The sequence below is a fragment of the Rhincodon typus genome, chromosome 1 (genome assembly GCF_021869965.1).
Source record: "Rhincodon typus isolate 14 chromosome 1, sRhiTyp1.1, whole genome shotgun sequence".
NCBI lineage: Eukaryota > Metazoa > Chordata > Chondrichthyes > Orectolobiformes > Rhincodontidae > Rhincodon > Rhincodon typus.
In genome coordinates this window covers 107,009,917-107,029,078 of record NC_063332.1, presented here as the reverse complement: position 1 = coordinate 107,029,078, position 19,162 = coordinate 107,009,917, and the positions used below count along the sequence as shown (strand labels likewise).

The 19,162-nt window shown below is 38.7% G+C and overlaps 1 protein-coding gene across 1 annotated transcript in view; it reads right to left on the bottom strand.

Moving 5' to 3' along the window:
* Window positions 1–19,162, bottom strand: part of mapk10 (mitogen-activated protein kinase 10) — a 214,336-nt gene that overhangs the window by 48,349 nt on the left and 146,825 nt on the right. The window contains exon 8 of the mRNA XM_020527900.2: window positions 11,847–11,918. Coding sequence (XP_020383489.2) covers window positions 11,847–11,918 — 72 coding nt within the window. The remainder of the gene's footprint in view (window positions 1–11,846; window positions 11,919–19,162) is intronic.

The following is a 19,162-nucleotide window of genomic DNA, read 5'->3' as shown; positions in this document are numbered from 1 at the left end:
ACTTGTGAATTGTTGTTCTGGAGACAAATGGAGTGGGAAGAAAAATTTTGAGGAGGCAACAAGATTTAATTGGTCATATTCTAAAACATGAGAAATTGGAGGACCCATGAGAGGGAAAATTGAAGAATGTAACTTTCTGTGTGGGGACTTGGTTTGTACATTTGCTCTCAACTACTACACTTTGGACTTCACACACTCTGCACTTAAGGAGGATACTCTGAGAACACAAGCGTGCTTTGTTGTTGGCAATGAGCTGGCTCAGCCCAAGATCATTCCCCCATCATGTTCCAGCAGGGACTGAGGACACTCATTGCAAAGTGTACAGTCATACAAAACAACTTTTCACATCTGTGTTCCACCACAGCTCATATGACAACTTAATTACATTGACAGCCATGTCACCCAGACATACATTCTAACCAGACTGGATCAGGTTTGAATTAGGGGTTGCCCTTCAATAACAGAGATGAGAAGATTTTCTTTCTCTCTCAGAGAGTTGTGCAGCTTTCTGCTTCAGAAGGAGATGGAGATCATTGAGTTGTGCAGCTTTCTGCTTCAGAAGGAGATGGAGATCATTGAATATTTGTGAAGGTAGCAGTAGATAGATGGCTTTGCCTAACAAAAAAATTCTGAGGTTATCAAAAGCAGGTGGGAATGTGGAGTCTGAAACAAAACAGATCAGCCATGATCTTATTGAATGACACAGCAGGCTTCAGTGGCCAAATGGCCTACTTTTGTCCCTAAATTCGCATTATTCATATGTATCAAAACAAGGGACACTTTACCCATCACGGTGGTGTGCTGGCGATCATATAGCCTGGGTGGAGATTGAAAGCTAACAAAACTTGCAAGTTATCTTATGGAGTCACAGCATTACCATCACCATGCTGGACAACTCACAGACTTGCAGTCCAAATTAAAACAAAAACTCAAAATGTTGTCTCCCACATATTGTCCTAAAAATATGAAGCAAGAGGCATTCCTTAAGGGACACAGGACAGTCAAAATAACGGACAATACCTTCACTATAAGACAGAGCACATGCCTACTCTCTGAGAGAAAAGCTCTTTTGGCTTTTTGAATATGCACAACCTCCTGCAGCATCAGAAATTCAGTGAATGCTAGCAACTAATATCATGTATATTTTATCTTCCACACTCAACCAATAAAACCTCCATCCCTGCCTTTAACAAATACAGCCTGGCTTTAAGAGATCAGCCAGCTAGAAGCCCCACCCTCCCAAATGTGAGCTATTTATAAAAGCTGCAATTATTGCTGACAGCTCACACTCACCATTAATGCTGATCCAGCTTCATACCAACATCATTGCGCAGACATAGCAGGCAGCTTGCCCGGTGTCAAAAAGACAAAAACAAAAATGATCTCCATGGTGTCAGATAGGTGAAAAGATTAAAATTGAGTCCCTTGGTCTGTAAAGTCACAGGCAGGCCCAGGTCTACTGTAACTCTAATATATGCATTTCTTATTTTCAGTTTGCCAGTTGGCAAGGACAGTCAAGATAATCCACAGTGCAGGGAGCAAGCAGTGTTGTAGGTTCCAGGTTTTAAACATTAAACAAGGGGATGGAGTGTGGAAGTTGCAAAATGCATGGAGATTAGAGTGAATCAGATTAAAGTTCATTAAAAGACTGGGGTTAGCTGAGCGTTTTCAGTCTCAGCAGCAAGTTCAAAATCTCATCACCCAAGTTCTATTTCAATTACCTGCCTCATCTTTTGGTTTATCCTCATCAGCTTTGCCAAATGGGAAATTGAAAATAGTCACTAGTTAGAGTTCAGAAATTACACAAGACCAAAGGAAGACCCCCTAATGCTCCATGATTCTCTAACTGCAAAAATTCCAGATTATACAATGCCCACTAGGGACTGCTTCCCTGTGATTTTCTTCCCCAAATTTGCCCACTGCCACTTAATGTACCAATAAGCAAATTATACCTCATGTTAGCAAACTTCACTGATGTGCACTCTTTTAATTTACAAACACCACAGTTCACACACTTCAGGCGTGGGTGTGATATGCAAGGTGGGCAAAATATGAAAGCAATATTTAAATCCAAATTGTTTTGCAGAAGTTTTAAACCCAATTTAGTACAAAAGGAGAACCAATGACAAAAGGAAATGGCAACTAGTAGATTCCTATCAATTTGAAATTCAGTGCATCAGTGAAATTCAATACTTTCTCAGAAATAAATTATTACTATTTTAAAAAGCTATTTGTGCATGTAGATGAACAACTTGTTTGTTTTTAGCTCTGGGTTCCAAATGAAGCATTTAGCAGTCATATGGTATTAGCTGACACTGAATTGCTGTCTCATTTCTCATTCACATCTCTGATTGATGAAATAGCTAGGTGATAAGTGGTAACACATTCTGCACAACAGCTAAATGCTGCATTTGGAACAGAGTGAAAAGTAAACCCAGCAATTTACACAGACTATAATTACAACATTAAATCCAGATTCAAACCATTTCTATTCAATATTTAAGCAACACCGTAATAGTGAGATCCACAGTAAACTGGGAATCTCTGCTAATAGGTAAAACAACTGAAGAACAGTGGAGGATTCCTAAAGAAACATTTAATGTGGATACCAAACCAATTTACACCCCTGAGATGGAAAAGCTCCGCTTCACACAAAAAACACATTCATGGACAAATAAAGAGATAACCGACAGCTTAAATTAAAAAGCTTAAAAAAATGCAAAAACTGGCACAAATCCTGCTGAATGGGGAATATACAAAGACCAGCGAAGGACTGCAAAGCAACTTATAAGAGCTACTAAAAGGAATTATGAAAGGAAATTTGCTAGGGACGTCAAAAAGAATAAGAACAAATTTTATAGTCCCATTAAGAGAAAGAAGGTTGTCAGCAGTATTGTTGGTCCATAAAAGACTGAAAGTGAGGATATTGTCAATGAGTATGGGGAAATGGTAGACATGTTGAATAATTACTTTGCCTCAGTATTTACATTAGAAAAGGAGGATAGCTTGCTACAAGACCCAGGAAATTAATAATGGATCAGGAACAGGGACTGTTTAAAATTAACGCAAGAAAATATTGTTAATGAGGAAATTAATGGAATTAAAGAGTGACAAATTCCCAAGACCTGCCTGTTTCCATCTGAGGGTATTAAAGAAAGCACACTGTAGAAGTTCTAACTGCAATCTTTCCCTAGATACATGAGTCATTTCTCTCGATTGGAAAAATTGCACATGTCCCTTCTCTTTTAACGAAGGGCAAGAGAGGAAAACAAGAAAAAGAAGAATTATGGACTAGTTAGGCTAACACCTGTAGTGGGAAAGTTGTTAGAATCTATAATCAAGGATGCTGTAGCTGAACACCTTGAAAATTTTCAGCTGATCAGGGAAAGTCAGCATGGATTAATAACAGATAGATCATGCTGGACAAATTCCATTGACCTTTTGCAAAGGCGACTAAGGTAGTGGAGAGGGGAATGTCTATTGATGTTATTTGTACGGACTTCCAGAAGGCACTTGATAAGGTACCGCATAAGAGAATCTTAACAAAGGTAGATGCCCACAGAATTGAGGCCAAATTACTGACATGGCGGGGAAGTTGGTTGAATGGCAAGGGACAGAAAGTAGGGGTAATGGGCATTTAAATTGGCAGGTTGTGACCAGTGGTGTCCCACAAGGATCTGTGTTAGGGCCTCAATTATTTACATTATTTATGAACAACTTGGCATTGTATGTCATATTTGTTGATGACACAAAGTTAGGTGGCATTGTAGACAGTGTAGATGATAGGTATAACTACAAAGGGATATTGATAGACTAAGTTAATGGGCAAAACTGCGGCAGATGGAGTTCAATGTAAGCAAATGTGACGTTATCCATTTTGGACCAAAAAGGATAGATCAAGGTACTTTCTAGATGGTATGAAGTTAAATACAGTGGATGTCCACAAAGTTCAGGTGCACAGATCTTTAAAATGTCACAAAGAAGTGCAGAAAATAAACAAGAAAGCTAATGGGATGCTAGCCTTTTTATCTAGAGGACTGGAGTACAAGGATGCAAAAGTTATGCCGTAGTTATACAAAACACTGCTTAGACTCCACTTGGAAGACTGTGAGCAGTACTAGGCACCACACCTTAGGAAGGATATATTGCCTTTGGGGGAAATAAAACGTACGTTTACAAGAATGATACCCGGATATTAGAGATTAAGTTACAAGGAGAAATTACGCAAATTAGGTTTGTTTTCTCTAGAATGTAGAAGGTTAAGGGGTGGTCTTATTAATGTCTTCAAGATATTAACAGAAAATGAGACGGTAGATAAAGTGAAGCTATTTCCACTGTTTGGGGATTCTGGAACTTGGGGTCTTAGTTGAGATTTAGGGTCAGACCACCCAGGAGAGATGTTAAGAAGCACTTCTGTACACAAAGGGCTGTAGATATTTGGAACTCTCCTCCACAAATGACAGTCAATGCTGAATCAGTTGTTAATTTTATGTAAAGGTATTAAGGGATATGGACCAAAGGCAGACATGTGGAGTCGGGTCACAGATCACCATGATCTCATTGAATGGTGGAGCAGGCCTGAGGGGCTGAATGGCCTATTCCTGCTCCTAAATTCCTATTATCATGCAGGTTAAGTGGAGTGGCCTTGCTAAATTGTCCCATAGCGTCCAGGGTAGGTAGATGAGCCATGGGAAATGCAGAGTTACAGGAATAGGGTTGGGAGTAAAGAAAGGGTGGGATGCTCTTTGGAGATTCGGTGTGGAGCCAATGGGCTGAATGGCCTGCTTCCACACTATAGAGATTCTATGATGATCATGTGTACAAAACCTCAGAAAAACCTGCAATGACATTTGTTTGATGCAGAAATTTTTCTTGAAGAGTACAGAATTCTAGAGGTTGAAGTTTAACCTCAGTGGGTGATAAAATTATTGTTATGGCAAGAATAGGAAAGGATAAGGCAACGTTGAGAGGTTAAAAGTTCTTCTTAGCTGCCAAAATGATCTGCAACGCAATTCCAATATCTTCTCTATCGACAGCCGTGAGATTTTTAATGAATGCAACAAAAACAACTTGCATAAAAGACAATCAATCAATTTGAGGCACTACATGGGAACATTATCAGACAAAAATGAAACTAAAACACATCAGGGGAAATAGCAGGTGACCAAAAACTTGCTGAGAGATAGGTTTCAAGGAAGTATTCAAGGAGGAAAGAGAGACCATGTTGAAGATTAAGGGTTAAAATGTGGAATTCAGGGTATAAATAACTGGAGGCACAGCTGCTAATTGGGGAAAGAAATGGATCCAGAATTGGAGGAATGTAGAGTATTGCAGTATTGAAGGAGGATACTAAGATATTGAGGGGCAAGGACACGGAGGCATTTGAACAAACTTGAAATTTGAAATGTTTCTGGAGCCAATGTAGATCGGTGGTGGTGCTAAGGTAGATCTGGGTATTGTGCATATGGAATCTGAGGGGCGGGGTGGGAAGGGCAGCATATAGATGAGAAATTGTAGTGGCCAAAGGCAGAATTTTGAGTCACAGCAGAGTTAGTTGTAAGACAAACAGTTGCAAAAAAAAAAACTTTAGGTTTGAGGTGTGGTATGTGCGTGAATTGTGCACAGAAACATGAAAACATGTGATGATTTACAAAAAGAATATTACAGCAAGAAGTGGATCAGAACAGTCTATGCCAATCTGACAGAGAAATCTGATTAAACTGGCAGAAAATACTTCATAACTGTGTCTAACGTTTCAAGTCAGTGGCATTATTTTGTTTTAATACATATCATCAAAAGTCTATTGAAAAATATGAGCACAGATGGCTATCAGAATGTTGACACAGTAATCAGTAAATTGAACTGAGCAAACAATTTCCTTGCACTGTATTTATTCCAGCATCTATGTTTAGATAAATCATTCCACTTTGAAAACAGAATTCAAAGCATTGACACTCATTACCAACTGTGTCCTAATAAGATTGAGTAAAGCTTATATTTACTTCTGAGCCACATCTGAAGTGAAATTTCATTAAGCCGCCTGTTCTCTGATTTCCACCGTTTTAAAAAAAAATCAATCTTTAAAGCTATGTATTTGCTGTGGTTGGATTCCAGCCCAAACTATGGATCCGATACGTGGACGACACTTTCGTCATCATCAAACAGACCAAACTAGAGGAGGCACACCAACACTCTCACCGGCATCAAATTCACCAGGGAAGAGAAAAAGAACGAACAGCTCCCAGTCCTGGACATCATGGTAGAACGTAGGGCCAACGGGGAATTCCTGACGAAAGTACACACACACTGACCAAGTACTGAATTTCAACAGTAACCACCCCAACACCCACAAACGAATGTGCGTGAAAACACTACTTAAATGAGTGACAACACTCTGCAGCAACCCAGAACTATGCCAAAAAGAAGAAGAGTACGTCCACCAAATATTTAAGGATAACGGATACCCGAACAACTGGATCCAACGATGCCTATCACACGAACAACAACAGGAAGATACTGCACGCCCTAACAAATCCACCACGTTACCGTACATGAAGAATATATCCGAACTGACCACAAGACTCCTATGATCATTGGGCATCAGAGTAGCATAGGAACCCATGTCAACCCTATGCCAACTGCTAACTCGAACCAAAGACCCCTTACTCACAATGGACAGAACCAACGTGATGTACAAGATCCCATGCAAGGACTGTAACAAACATTACCTTGGACGGACAGGAAGGAAATTGGCTACAAGGGTACATGAACACCAACTAGCAACAAAAAGACACGACCAATACTCACTCGTCTCCATTCACACGGATAACAAGAACCACCAGTTCAATTGGGACAACATCAGGCCAAACAGAGACAAGCACGGGAATCCCTCGAGGCATGGTTCTCCACCAAGAAGGCCATCAACAAACACATAGAACTAGATCCTATATATACACCACAGTGAAGGAAAACCGGAAATGAGGTAATCAAATCCAATGGACCCCAGAGTTTAAATACCAGGAGGGAAAACACAACAGCGCTTCATCGGAGGCTGCACTGATGATGTTACCCAGCAGGGTAATGAAACGTCTGCGAACTAACGAACCAGCTCAGCAAGCCAACCAACCACAGCAGCCACAACCCAAGCTACAAATCTACTCAAGAATCTTCCAGCCAAGTATTTGTTTGGAAGATAGGAACTGGTGTAGGTCACACAGCCTTTCCACCATTCAGGTAGCTTCAACATTCTCAATCAACCTGATGCTATGACACAATCCTGGAGCAGTTGGGATTTGAACACAGGTTACCTGGGCCCAGAGGTAGGGCTACTTTCACTGCACTACAATAGGCCTATTGATTAACTTAGGCATTCTCTAGTCAACCCATGCGGAGGTGCTATAACACATCTCTGGAGCAGTTAGGAACGCTACAACTGTACCACAACAGCCTTATTGAACAGCTTATGGCTGATCTTTGTATTAATAACTACTGTTTGAATTTCATATTATTGTATCATATAACTAAACATTGACATTCTAAAGTAGATAACTTTCCTACTCTCTTTATATGATGATGCATCCCCTTGAAATCTCCAAATTTCTGACCCAGTTACTTACAGCCACAAAGCAGCAGAAACTGAGGAAATATACTTTATTTCTTAATAAATGTATTTATTTTGGTGCAGTAATGCTACTGAGTTCCATAACCAGTTAAACATCATACATATTCTGACCTGAGTTGATGGCTACAGAGATAACACAAATAATTTCAGTGGAAGAGGCACATTCAGATCCTTTAGTTCATCTGTCTGGAAAAACTCTAAAGTCTTCCGTCCCAACATTCAATTGATTTTAAAGTAGCTTTGAGCTTTTCTCTTCACTGTTCTTCCTCAGGGTTTGTCTCATATTTTCTGATATTACTCCTATAGTTGTTCTTCAGTCATTCGAATGTATCCCCATGCTCTACTCTCACAGATTGGAGAAGGTCAGTTAACTTAGTTGGTTGGTTGGGTGGTTTGTGATGGACACTGATAGCATGGATTCAATTCCTGTACTATGGAGGATTATCCTTCTCGAATCTCTCCCCTCACGAGGCATGCTAACTCTCAGATTAAGCCTCTACCAGTCTTCTCTCTCTAACAATAAATGAAATTATTATCTCAATGTACCTTTTCTGCAGCATTTACTGTTTGGTATATCACTAAGACCACCATTTAGTTGTCACTTTTCAAGATAGAATTACAAAATTTTGCAAGTATTGATATTAACTTCAACTTCTATTATTAAGGACTTGCTTTATAACTCTTCCCTGCAAAGTGTTAGTTTTTGAACACCTGAATGCAACTGACCTTAGTGCTTAGTAATGTGAGCTGACTAGCATGCCAAACTGTTTGACCAAATGTTTTTTGTTTGTTTTCTGTTGTTTTGGCCATATATTTCAGCATTCTATTTATTGCGCTGAATGTTGTTGAATGTCAACTCTTTTGATTTGATTACAGCTTTAACTATTTCAATTCCCTTCCTGCAGCAAATAGGGCAACGAGTTTTCCTTACTGTTGTCTCATTGGCATTTGCCTGCATGAAACCACATTAACCATTGTTCTGCTGCCTTAAATTTTTCACCCAATGCATGTTGTAATTTCTGAGCTGCCTGTCCCAGTCCCATCATGTAGTTTAATATTAGTTGCAAAGTTTGGCTTGGAACAGGAGTGGTCATAGAGTCATAGAGTTATAGAGTACTACAGCACAGAAACAAGCCCTTTGGCCGAAACGGGTCCATGCCAACCAAAATGTCCATCCACACTAACCCCATTTCCCTGTACTTGGCCCATATCATTCTAAACCTTTCCTATCCATGTATTCATCCAAGTGCCTTTTAAATTTTGTTTATATACCTGCCTAAACCACTTCCGCTGGCAGCTCATTCCATACGCATACCACCCTCTGTGTAAAAAATTTGCCCCTCAGGTTCCCAAGCATTCTTGTCCTTCTTGCCTAAACTGATGGCCTCTAGTCCTCAATTCCCTAACCTCACCCTATCCACGCCTCTCATGATCTTATATACTTCTATAAGATCCCCCCCTCAATTTCATATGCTCTAAAGAAAAAAGTCCTAGCTTGACCAACCTCTCTCTATAACTCAGTCCCCTGACTCCTGGCAACATCCTTGTAAATTTCTTCTGCACTCTTTTCAGTTTAATAACATCCTTCCTATAGCAAGGTGACCAAAACTGAACACAATGCTCCATGTGTGGCCTCACCAATGTCTTGTACAACTGTAACATAACTTCCCAACTTCTACACTCAATACCCTGACTGATGAAGGCCAGTGTGCCAAAGGCTTCTTCACTGCCCTGTCTACCTTGACTCCACTTTCAGAGAACCATGCACCTGAACTTCAAGGTCCCTCTGTTTCATTACACTCCTTATGGCCCTACCATTCACCATGGAACTCCTACCTTGATTTGATTTTTCAAAATGCAACACCTCACACTTATCCGTATTAAACTCCATTTGCCATTTTTCGGCCCATTTCCCCAGCTGATCAAGATTCTGCTGCAATTTCTGATAAACCTTCCTTACTGTCCACGATACTGTCTACTTTATTGTCATCAGCAAACTTACTAATCATGCCTTGTACATTCTCATCCAAATCATTGATATAGATAACAAACAGCAATGGGCCCAGCACCGATGCCTGAGACACATCACTCATCACAGGCCTCAATCAGAGAAGCATCCTTCCAGTATTACCCTCTGCTTCCTACCATCAAGCCAATTGTGTATTCAATTTACCAGCTCTCCCTGGATTCCATGCAATCTAACTTTCAGAGCAGCCTACCATGTGGAACCTTATCAAAGGCCTTTCTGAACTCCATATAGACTACGTCGACTGACCTGCCCTCATCAACCTTCCTGGTCACTCCATCAAAGAACTCTAACAAATTTATGAGGAATAATCTCCCATGCATGAAGCCATGCTGACTACTCCAAATCAAACCCTATTTTTTTAAATGCATGTACATCCTACGCCTCAGAGTCTTCTCAAGTAACTGACCTACCTCAGATGTTAAGCTTACCGGTCTATAATTCCCAGGTTTTTCTTTGCAGCCCTTCTTGAATAAGGGCACAACATTCACTACCCTCTAGTCTTCCGGGACCTCACCCGTGGCTAACGATGATGCAAATATATCAGCCAGGGCCTCTGCAATTTCTTCCCTCGTTCCTTGGAGGGTTCTTGGATATAACTGGTCAGGACCAGGAGATTTATCCACCTTCATACGTTCTAAAACTTCCAACACCCCCTTTACTGTGATATGGACAGTCCCCAAGATAGCGCCACTAACTTCCCCAAATTCCCAAGTCTTCATGTCTTTCTCCACAGTAAACACAGAGGAGAAATATTCATTGAGGGCCTCACCCATCTCCTGTAGTTCCACACATACACCTCCATGGTCCTAACAGGCCATTCGCTGGGTACTGCACTCTCCATGGCATAACTGCTGTAACAATATGTTGGACTTCAGACACCCCCCTGTCAGTGACGAGGCCCGTGTCATGCAGTGAGCCTCGGAGTTCGAGCTGTGCTGCTTAGTGTCAGACAATGGGGACACCACATGCTCAGAGGTAACCATCCACCCTGTCACAACTCATTTCATTCCTTCCCCTGACCTCTTGCACATGGACCCAAACCCCTCACCAAAACTCGACTGGACTACATCTTATGTCTGGAGTGATTGCTTGTAATTGGTAGCTACCACACCCTTTGGCACTGCAGAGCTGCCAAGCATCTGATGGGGCTTCCACTCTCTAAGGCAGAGCTTCCTCCCAAGATAGAGAGTGGAGGGGGGAGTAATGGGGGAGGGTGAGAGGAAGTGGAGGGAGAAGGAAAAGGTCTCACCTTAAGGCAGTTAATGATGTTCTCAGCATTAAATCACTGTGAACATGGCCAGACTTGCTCACTTAATGTTTTGCAGGGGGACAATGGCACCCCATAAAATTCAAACAAGAGATACACTACTTTCCATTGTTCAGGCAATTTATTTTCAATGCATCTCAAAATGCACTTTAAATCTCTGCTTTTTAACAAAACGAGTACCTCTCTTTGCCAAAAGTTATTTTTATGGAAGTCTAATGGTTACATTTGGAGTTGGACAATAATACAAAACATGCAATAGAGAATTAAACTGCCTGTCTTACACCAGCTACAGACAGTAAAGTGTTGGCTGATTTATTAACCCTCATTTTTTGTTGTTGCTTAGACCAATATTAACCAGCACGTTTAACAACTTAGAGCACTTTCAAGTTTTCCACAGACACTTTGCTATCACTTCCTTAAAAAGAAGCTAAGAAGGTTGAGCATGCAGAATCTGTTCCTCCTCAATTTGCATTGGTTGCTGTTGACTAGATTATTATTTTACAAGCAATCCTCAACTTTTCTGCTGATAATTAGTTTTATTATTTTACGTTAAGTAAGATGTGTCTGTCTGTGGTATGGCTGTTTCTGCTTTTTTGCCCTTTATAATCATAGGTATTGCTTTTGCTCCTGATTAATTGGCACTAGGATAACAGTGTATCATGATGCCTGAGTGAAAAGTCATCAAATAACCAAAGAATTAACATTTTTTAAGTATTTGGTTGAGCTATAACTATTATTGGTGATTTTATTTTAAACCAATGTAGCTTCCACTAATACACTTCTAAAGTAAATAAACAACAAGAGGCCAGATTCTCTCGAAATGTAAGGAGTCAAATATAATTGCATTTTAAAGTACCATTCTTGTGGAACATTCAACTTTTACTGTCAGGAAACTATGGCTTGCGGTCAAAGGTTGCTAGGAAGGATACGATCAGTGCCAGGGAACAACACAGCGCCTCTGATCATTTCTCCCATGATGCACCCCACTGACCAGTTATCAACTGAAAACAAAATAGAATGAAGGATAATTAACCAAAACAGAATAACCAACAAACAAGGTGACTACAGCTACCACAATACAGGAAACCAATGAAAACTGGCAAAGACGGTTATTTTTTTTCAGAAGCTCTGCATATTTATGACATTTCTTAAGAATTCACAGTGGAAACAGAAACGAATGATCATTTCCCCTGAAATAAAACCACTCTGCAGTTTCAGTGTGGTACGAACAACCAGTGGAGTTAGTCATCCAGTAGGAGGGAGTTCAAGAAAATTCAGGACCATTTTTTTAGTTTTAACACTTCAGCTAATTGCTTTTGTGGTATCCTGTAAATATTCTGTGAAGCAAATAACCAATTGAAAAGAGGATTCCAAAGGTAATCAATCATTTTATTTGCTGACCAGATACTAGCTGCATGCAGTGCTCTCTGGAGAGTGCAGGCTTGGATTGAAGTGAAGATTATCAACCAGAAAATCTCTGCTGCCAGTACATTTAATTCATCAATTATTCCTGGTTTTCACACCAAGTATAAAAATGTTGCAAGTATTCCATTTATAAATAGCCCATTGTCGTAAATTTGTAGCTTTCAAGTCCAGATCATCTACCTTGCAATAATTTGTATTTGAGAAATTGATGCTTGAATCTGATTGTATGATTTTTGCATTTACAGTCCAATGTTTAAAAATGGCTAGACTTCAGTTCAGGGCTTTTATTTAAATTCCATCCTGCTTTTGACTGTTTTTATAAACAATATTATATATTCCAACTGTGATTGTAGGCAGATGAGAAAATGGGTACAGGCCCCTCAAGTTTGTTCTGTTATATAATTAGATCATTGTTGAGCAATACCTTAATTCCATCCAATCACTTGGGCTTGTTACTTGACAGCAAAAAAAAATCAATCCTTCGTAGATTACAAGTTGGAAATTGACCTGAACTGAATAGCATTTTGGAGGATAGAATTCTAAACTTCCATCACCCTTTGTATGAAGAAGAACTTCTGACAGGTCCTCTAAAATTTTAATCTATACACATTTCCTTGTGTCTGCTGCAGAATAAATAGTTTAGCAGTATCTACCCTATCAAAGCCTTTAATCTATTGAAACAGTTCACTTGAATCACCCCTTCATCTTCTACTTCTAAGTGATTACAATATAACTCTTATCGCCCAATATCATTTGGTGAATCTTCACTGCACTCCCTCAAACCTAATATGTCCTATCCAAAATGTAGTAATAGAGCTCTGTGCAGCTATAACATGCTTTTCACTCCATTATATTCCATGCCCTTTCTTCCCTCAAATGAGTAAACTATATATGTAGGAAAAAGGATTGGCTCCAGTAAATATTATTGAGGAAAGCCACCTCTCCGTCTCATCCTACCAATTTGAGTAAATATCCATTACACCCTACCCTTCATAACAATATAATCAGTAACAATGCCATAGAGGAGAATTTCCTGCAGTGTATACAAGATGGTTTTCTGAATCAATACATTGAGGAACTAACTAGACTGGGTATTGTGTAATGTGAAAGGAATGATTGGCAAACTAGCTGTGCATACCCCATTAGAGATGGTATTATCATAGAAAGATGGAGAGTAGCAACATTAATTCTGAGGTTAGGGTCCTGAGTCTAAATAAAGGAAACTACAATACTATGGGGCACTAGCTGGCTATAATAAATTGGGAAATGAAACTTAAAGATATGACAGTAGATGGGTAATCGCAAACATTTAAAGAGCACAGGGAAGATGTGCTATTCATTCCTGTCTGGCATAAAAAAAATCGATTCAACTTTTCATTTCTTTGTCAATTTTCCAAATGCTATTACAAATAGAATGATAAGATACTTTGTGTTAGAACTTATTCACCTACAGTATTCGAACTTCCAGAATCTGAAATAGGGCAAACAGCAAGTAGCAAACAAACTACTTTGTTTCCTGAACTTTAAGGGCCTGGAGTTGAGACACCCATGCATTAATAGAAAGAAGATAATGGCAGTGCACATCCAAACTTTGAATAAGCATATTTGGGTTCTGATGAAAAGTCATCAACCTGAAATGTTAACTCTGTTTCTCTTTCCATAGATGCTGCTCGGCTTGCTAAGTGTTTCCAGCAACTACAATTTTCACTTCAGTTTTATATTAGTTTGTCCCAATATGTAGCACTGGCAGATGAGTGTCCTGTGCTGGGTCTGTGATTTTGTAAAATTACCCAATACAATTCTAAAACTAATAACATATGTGATTTTAGGTACTTGAGTTCGGCAACTTTGAGAAGACACCACCATAGAATGTGACTAAATGTGATCAGGTCTCAATAACTTTATTCCCAGTAACTGACAGGCAGAACTAACATGTTCATCGGATATAGAAGAAAGGAAGAGCTGTGTCTATATTGAAATTCTAAAAATTTACAGAATAGTTGCTTCACGTTATTACAGTTTTTAACCACTTCTAACTTTCTCATGCTCTTTCGAACGTGTGATAGTGATACTTAAAGTTAAATGCTGAGCTCATATATAGTATTTACCTCCATAATGAATCACTGAATAAAATCATTTTCAATAACAAAAATTATTCTCATGTACAGTTTAACTTTTGAGGACTAATGATCTTTGTCTTGTTTTCATTTCAGTTGCTGTACAAGCTGAGCAACAAAACCTGACATTGTAAACCCAGAACAATAATTGAAATGTTACATTATAGTTTTAATAACTAAAAAGATGAAAGATTGCTCTGCTGAGGAAAATGGGGAAATGGCTCTTGCAGCTAACCACAGATCTGGTGTAGTCTTTTCCAAAACATCATTCTAGAACAGTTTAAATTAGTTTTATTGGAAATACTGGACACATTTGCTGAAATAATGGGATCATATTGAGGGTCAGTTTGAATATTTCAGCTATTTTTCCTTTTAACTGAAGAGATCCTTTATTTGTCTCCATGTGCAAGTTTAAGAACTGTTCCCATGAGCAAGGATGTATGTTATACAGAAACAGTTTTCTAGCCACTTCACCGTTCAGAGGATTAACTAGACATGTTAGCAATCAAAATTAAATTGGTAAAAAAAAAAACCTCTCATTCACCTGCTGCTGTAATGCACTTTGCCAGCTGAAGATTTCAAATGATATAGATGAGAAGTGAGGAATGCAGTAAGGGAAGGACCAGAATTATTCATTTTAAAAATAAGCATCTTCTGTGTCTTAAGCTTTAACATATTTTTAAAATGTGAAAGGTAATCCAGGTTATAAATGGCTAAAGTTAGATAGATCGATAAATAGATACAGAAGAACACTATTGTATAATCTCAACCAATTCTACAAACACCTGATTAATAAGACAAAATTGTTAGAATTAATTTGTAATCATATTGTTCAATTAACAAGACAAAATTGTTAGAATTAATTTGTAATCATATTGTTCAAGCAGTCTTTCCCACTCCTGAAATATTGGTAGAATTTATGGATAGTGGACATTAACCCTTTGATTGTGTATAGAATCTCAGCAGAGACAGAGACTGTATATTCCTTGACTGGCTGCAGCTGCCCTCTGCTGTTCAAAAAGGCAAATTGAAAGATTTACTTTTGTAATTGCGCAATAAAGGTTCAGAAATTAGTTTTTTTCTCTATTAAATAAACTCAAGATTTTTTAACAGCCAAAATATTGCTTTAAACATATGGAATAATGAAATCATGTAACCAGTGAAAATACTTAAACTTTTATGACAAAAAAATGTTAATAATTGTCATGAAAGAAATATGGCAATAAATATACATTTTTCAATAACCCATTTATGTTTTCATGTGTTAACTATAAATGCATGGATAAATCTTCATTTGCTTGAAAACTATTTTGGCTAATTAATGTAACTTGAATGGCTATAACTGCTATTCAAATCTCACTCTATTCTATTTAACACACATTACACATAAATGTTTATTTGATGGTGTTACTGTTAGTGCATGCAATGACTGAAGAGTGAAGCACTGAGGGTGTCATATTTTATATTGCTTTACTAGGTCTTTTACAGCTCATCTTAAATTCAGTAAATATAAATCATGAACTATGATAAATACCAAGGCAGTGATATTTTGTTGAGGCTGTAACATAGCTGGAGAGCTCAAATTTGAACAACTGGGTTTCAAGGTTGCCAATAATTTCTGAAAGACTGTCCAGAAAGGAGGATGGGAGTACACCTGATGTAATAAATGCCAGTTATTACTTATGGAAGAGGCATCTCAGTTAAAAGATGATTCTGCACCCTTTTTGGGGTAAATTTTCTTTGGCACTGCCTGACCTGACAGAGCAGTTCTGTGCTAGAATCCAGCAGATTTTCACTGCATTGCAAGCAGTGAACTCAAAATCAGATGGGTTCTGTAACAGGTGGATGCTTTGCACTGTTAGATTACTGCCCAAAGCTTCTTCTAAATTAAACAAACTCCTCTCAACGTTGTCAATAGCTTTTTTTTTAACAAGCATGAATCTGTAAAATATTTCTGAACTGATAGAATTCCATCCTTTTGTTTGATATATATTCCAAAAAAAACCAGTATGTTCAGAACTCCTGATGTCCAAAAACACTTTACGCTCAAGCAAGTACTTCTGAAGTGTAGCCACTGTTTTAATGTAGGAAATGCAATTTATTCACGACAGACTCCCTCACAGACCAATATTACAATCTGTTTTTAGTGATGTCAATTGAATGACAAATATTAGCAAGACCACTCAGAATAACTTCTTTTTAAAAAAGTATCAGAAATCTCTCATAAACACCTAACAGGAGAGACAAGGCCTCATATTTAACACTTCATCTGAAATACAGCCTAACACCCCACAGTAATGCCAATCTAGATTACATGCTTAAATCCTAGGTTGAGGACTTGAACCTGTCATCTTCCAACTACAAAGCAAGTGTGTTACCAACTGAACCATAGCTGAGACAGTCTCTGAACTTGAAAGCAAAAAATAAGAAAAAAGAAAAAAATACTGCTGATTATTGCACCTTATTGTTTAATAAAGCAGGTAAAACGATGACTGAGTTGATAGATTAAGGTGTTAGCTTTGCTTCTATGGTATTACTCTCACCAGTTAAGTGGACTGAGGGTCCAAATACCATTGAATAAGCTTTACATAATTTTAGCTGACATTTAACTACAACCTCACAAGAGAACATGGAATATTTGAAGACAAACAGGGAGCTTTCCTCAGAATCCTGCTCAATATTTATCCCTTAACCAAGATCATTAAAATTGATTATCTGGTCATTATTGTTTGTGGGACAGTGCTATGTGTAGATTGGCTGTTTCTGATGTTATAGCAGTGACCACACTTTGAAATGACTTAATTGGCTGTAAAAAACGCTTTTGGTATTGTCTAGGTTTATGGAAGATCACATATGAATGCAAGTTCCATGTTTTAAGAAAGACTTGTGCTTGAATCCATGTTCAGTTGATATCTGTCATACTTTCATGAATATTTGTAATTGATTGTGTACACAAATTGTGGAATGAGAAAGATAAAAATGTCCATAAAAGCTGTCAAGCATGAAAGTTCATAACTTGTAATATAGCAGTAGTTTCTTTTCTCATCATTGCGTTAATGAAATGGCAATGCAGTCAGGAGATCCTATTATAATATGGTGCTTTACCTCATCCAAATTTGGGATACCGAAGTATCAATGTGGATACATGGTTTTTGTAGCCATTTCTATCATTGCCACAGTGGTCTACAACATGGTGTAGATTTTTTTTAGTGGGTTACAGAAAACTGTGAAGGTGAAGTTTTCACAAACAAATGCAACCAATAACTATTCCCTGCCTCACAACAAAACAGCCACCAAATCCTTGCAAATGAAAGGCTTCAACCGAAGCTTAATGCAGCGCTCACTGAAAGTAAAGGATGGGAATGAAGAAAAAAGGCGTGATGGAAGGGTAGCAGGTACTAAATAAGAGAATTATGGCACAGTAAAGGACAGGATGGCACTGATCTATGCCAGCACAATATCCACATAACATAGGATAGTACAGCATAGGAACTGGTTCTTTGACTCACGATGTTGCACCGAACATGACGCCAAATGAAACTAATCTCTCCTGCCTGCCATTGGTCCATATCTCTACATTCCTTGCATATTCATGTGCTTATCTAAAAGTCCCTTGAAAGCCCCTATCGTATCTGCCTCCATCACTATCCCAGGCAGTGCGTTCCAGACTCCAACCGCTCTCTGTGTAAAAAACTTGTCCCTCACATCTCCTTTGAACTTCCCCCTCTCACCTTAGAAGCATGTCCCCTAGTATTAGACATTTCAACTCTGGGAAAAAGATTCAATTGACAATAGTACCATAGTTCAGTCAAAAAGTCAAATACATAATTTGCCTAATTACAGGATGGGGAAGGGAGTTTGTCACATATGAATATGCTGTTTGAGGGTCCCCAGAATGAGTTAGGTAACATACATGCTGGGGAAAGAAATTTCTGAATAAATTAGATGCAGTCAAACATAAAATATTGCAGATAAGTAAAAGGAATTAAGCAACATAATTGCCAAGAATAGTATTGAAATTTACAGATGATTTTCAAGGAAATCCAGGCATAGTACATGGTGGCACAGTGCATCAGTGGTTTGCACTGCTGCCTCACAGCACCAGGGACCCAGGTTCAATTCCACCCTTGGGTGACTGTCTGTGTGGAGTTTGCACATTCTTCCTGTGTCTGTGTGGGTTTCCTCTGGGTGCAGGCTAGGTGGATTGGCCATGCTAAATTGCCCATGGTGTCCAGGGGTATGTAAGTTAGGTGATTAAACATGGGAAATGCCGGGTTGTAGGGGAATGGGTCTGGGTGGGATGCTCTCGGAGGGGTTCTGTGGACTGGTTGGGCCGAATAGCTTCTTTGCACGCTGTAGGGATTCTATGACATTACTGGGCTTGGTATTCAACACATTCACTCAATGCTAATCAACAATTAACAAGCCAAATAGGGAAGGTGAAGACAACTTGGACTTTTTGACCTCCAAAGAAGAAAATTGATAAGAGACCCCATACAGCAGTATAAGATGGTGAACTGTACAAAACAGTTCAATTCAGAACATAACATTTGAAGATAAATCATGAAAACAGGATAAAGGCAGCACATCAATGAATGAGTTCCAGCTCGTGAAAGATGAATAACTGACTGATATTAAACATTCTCTTACATAGGAAGGGTATGATAAAAATAAAACATTTTATCTCAGGATTTAGCATCTTC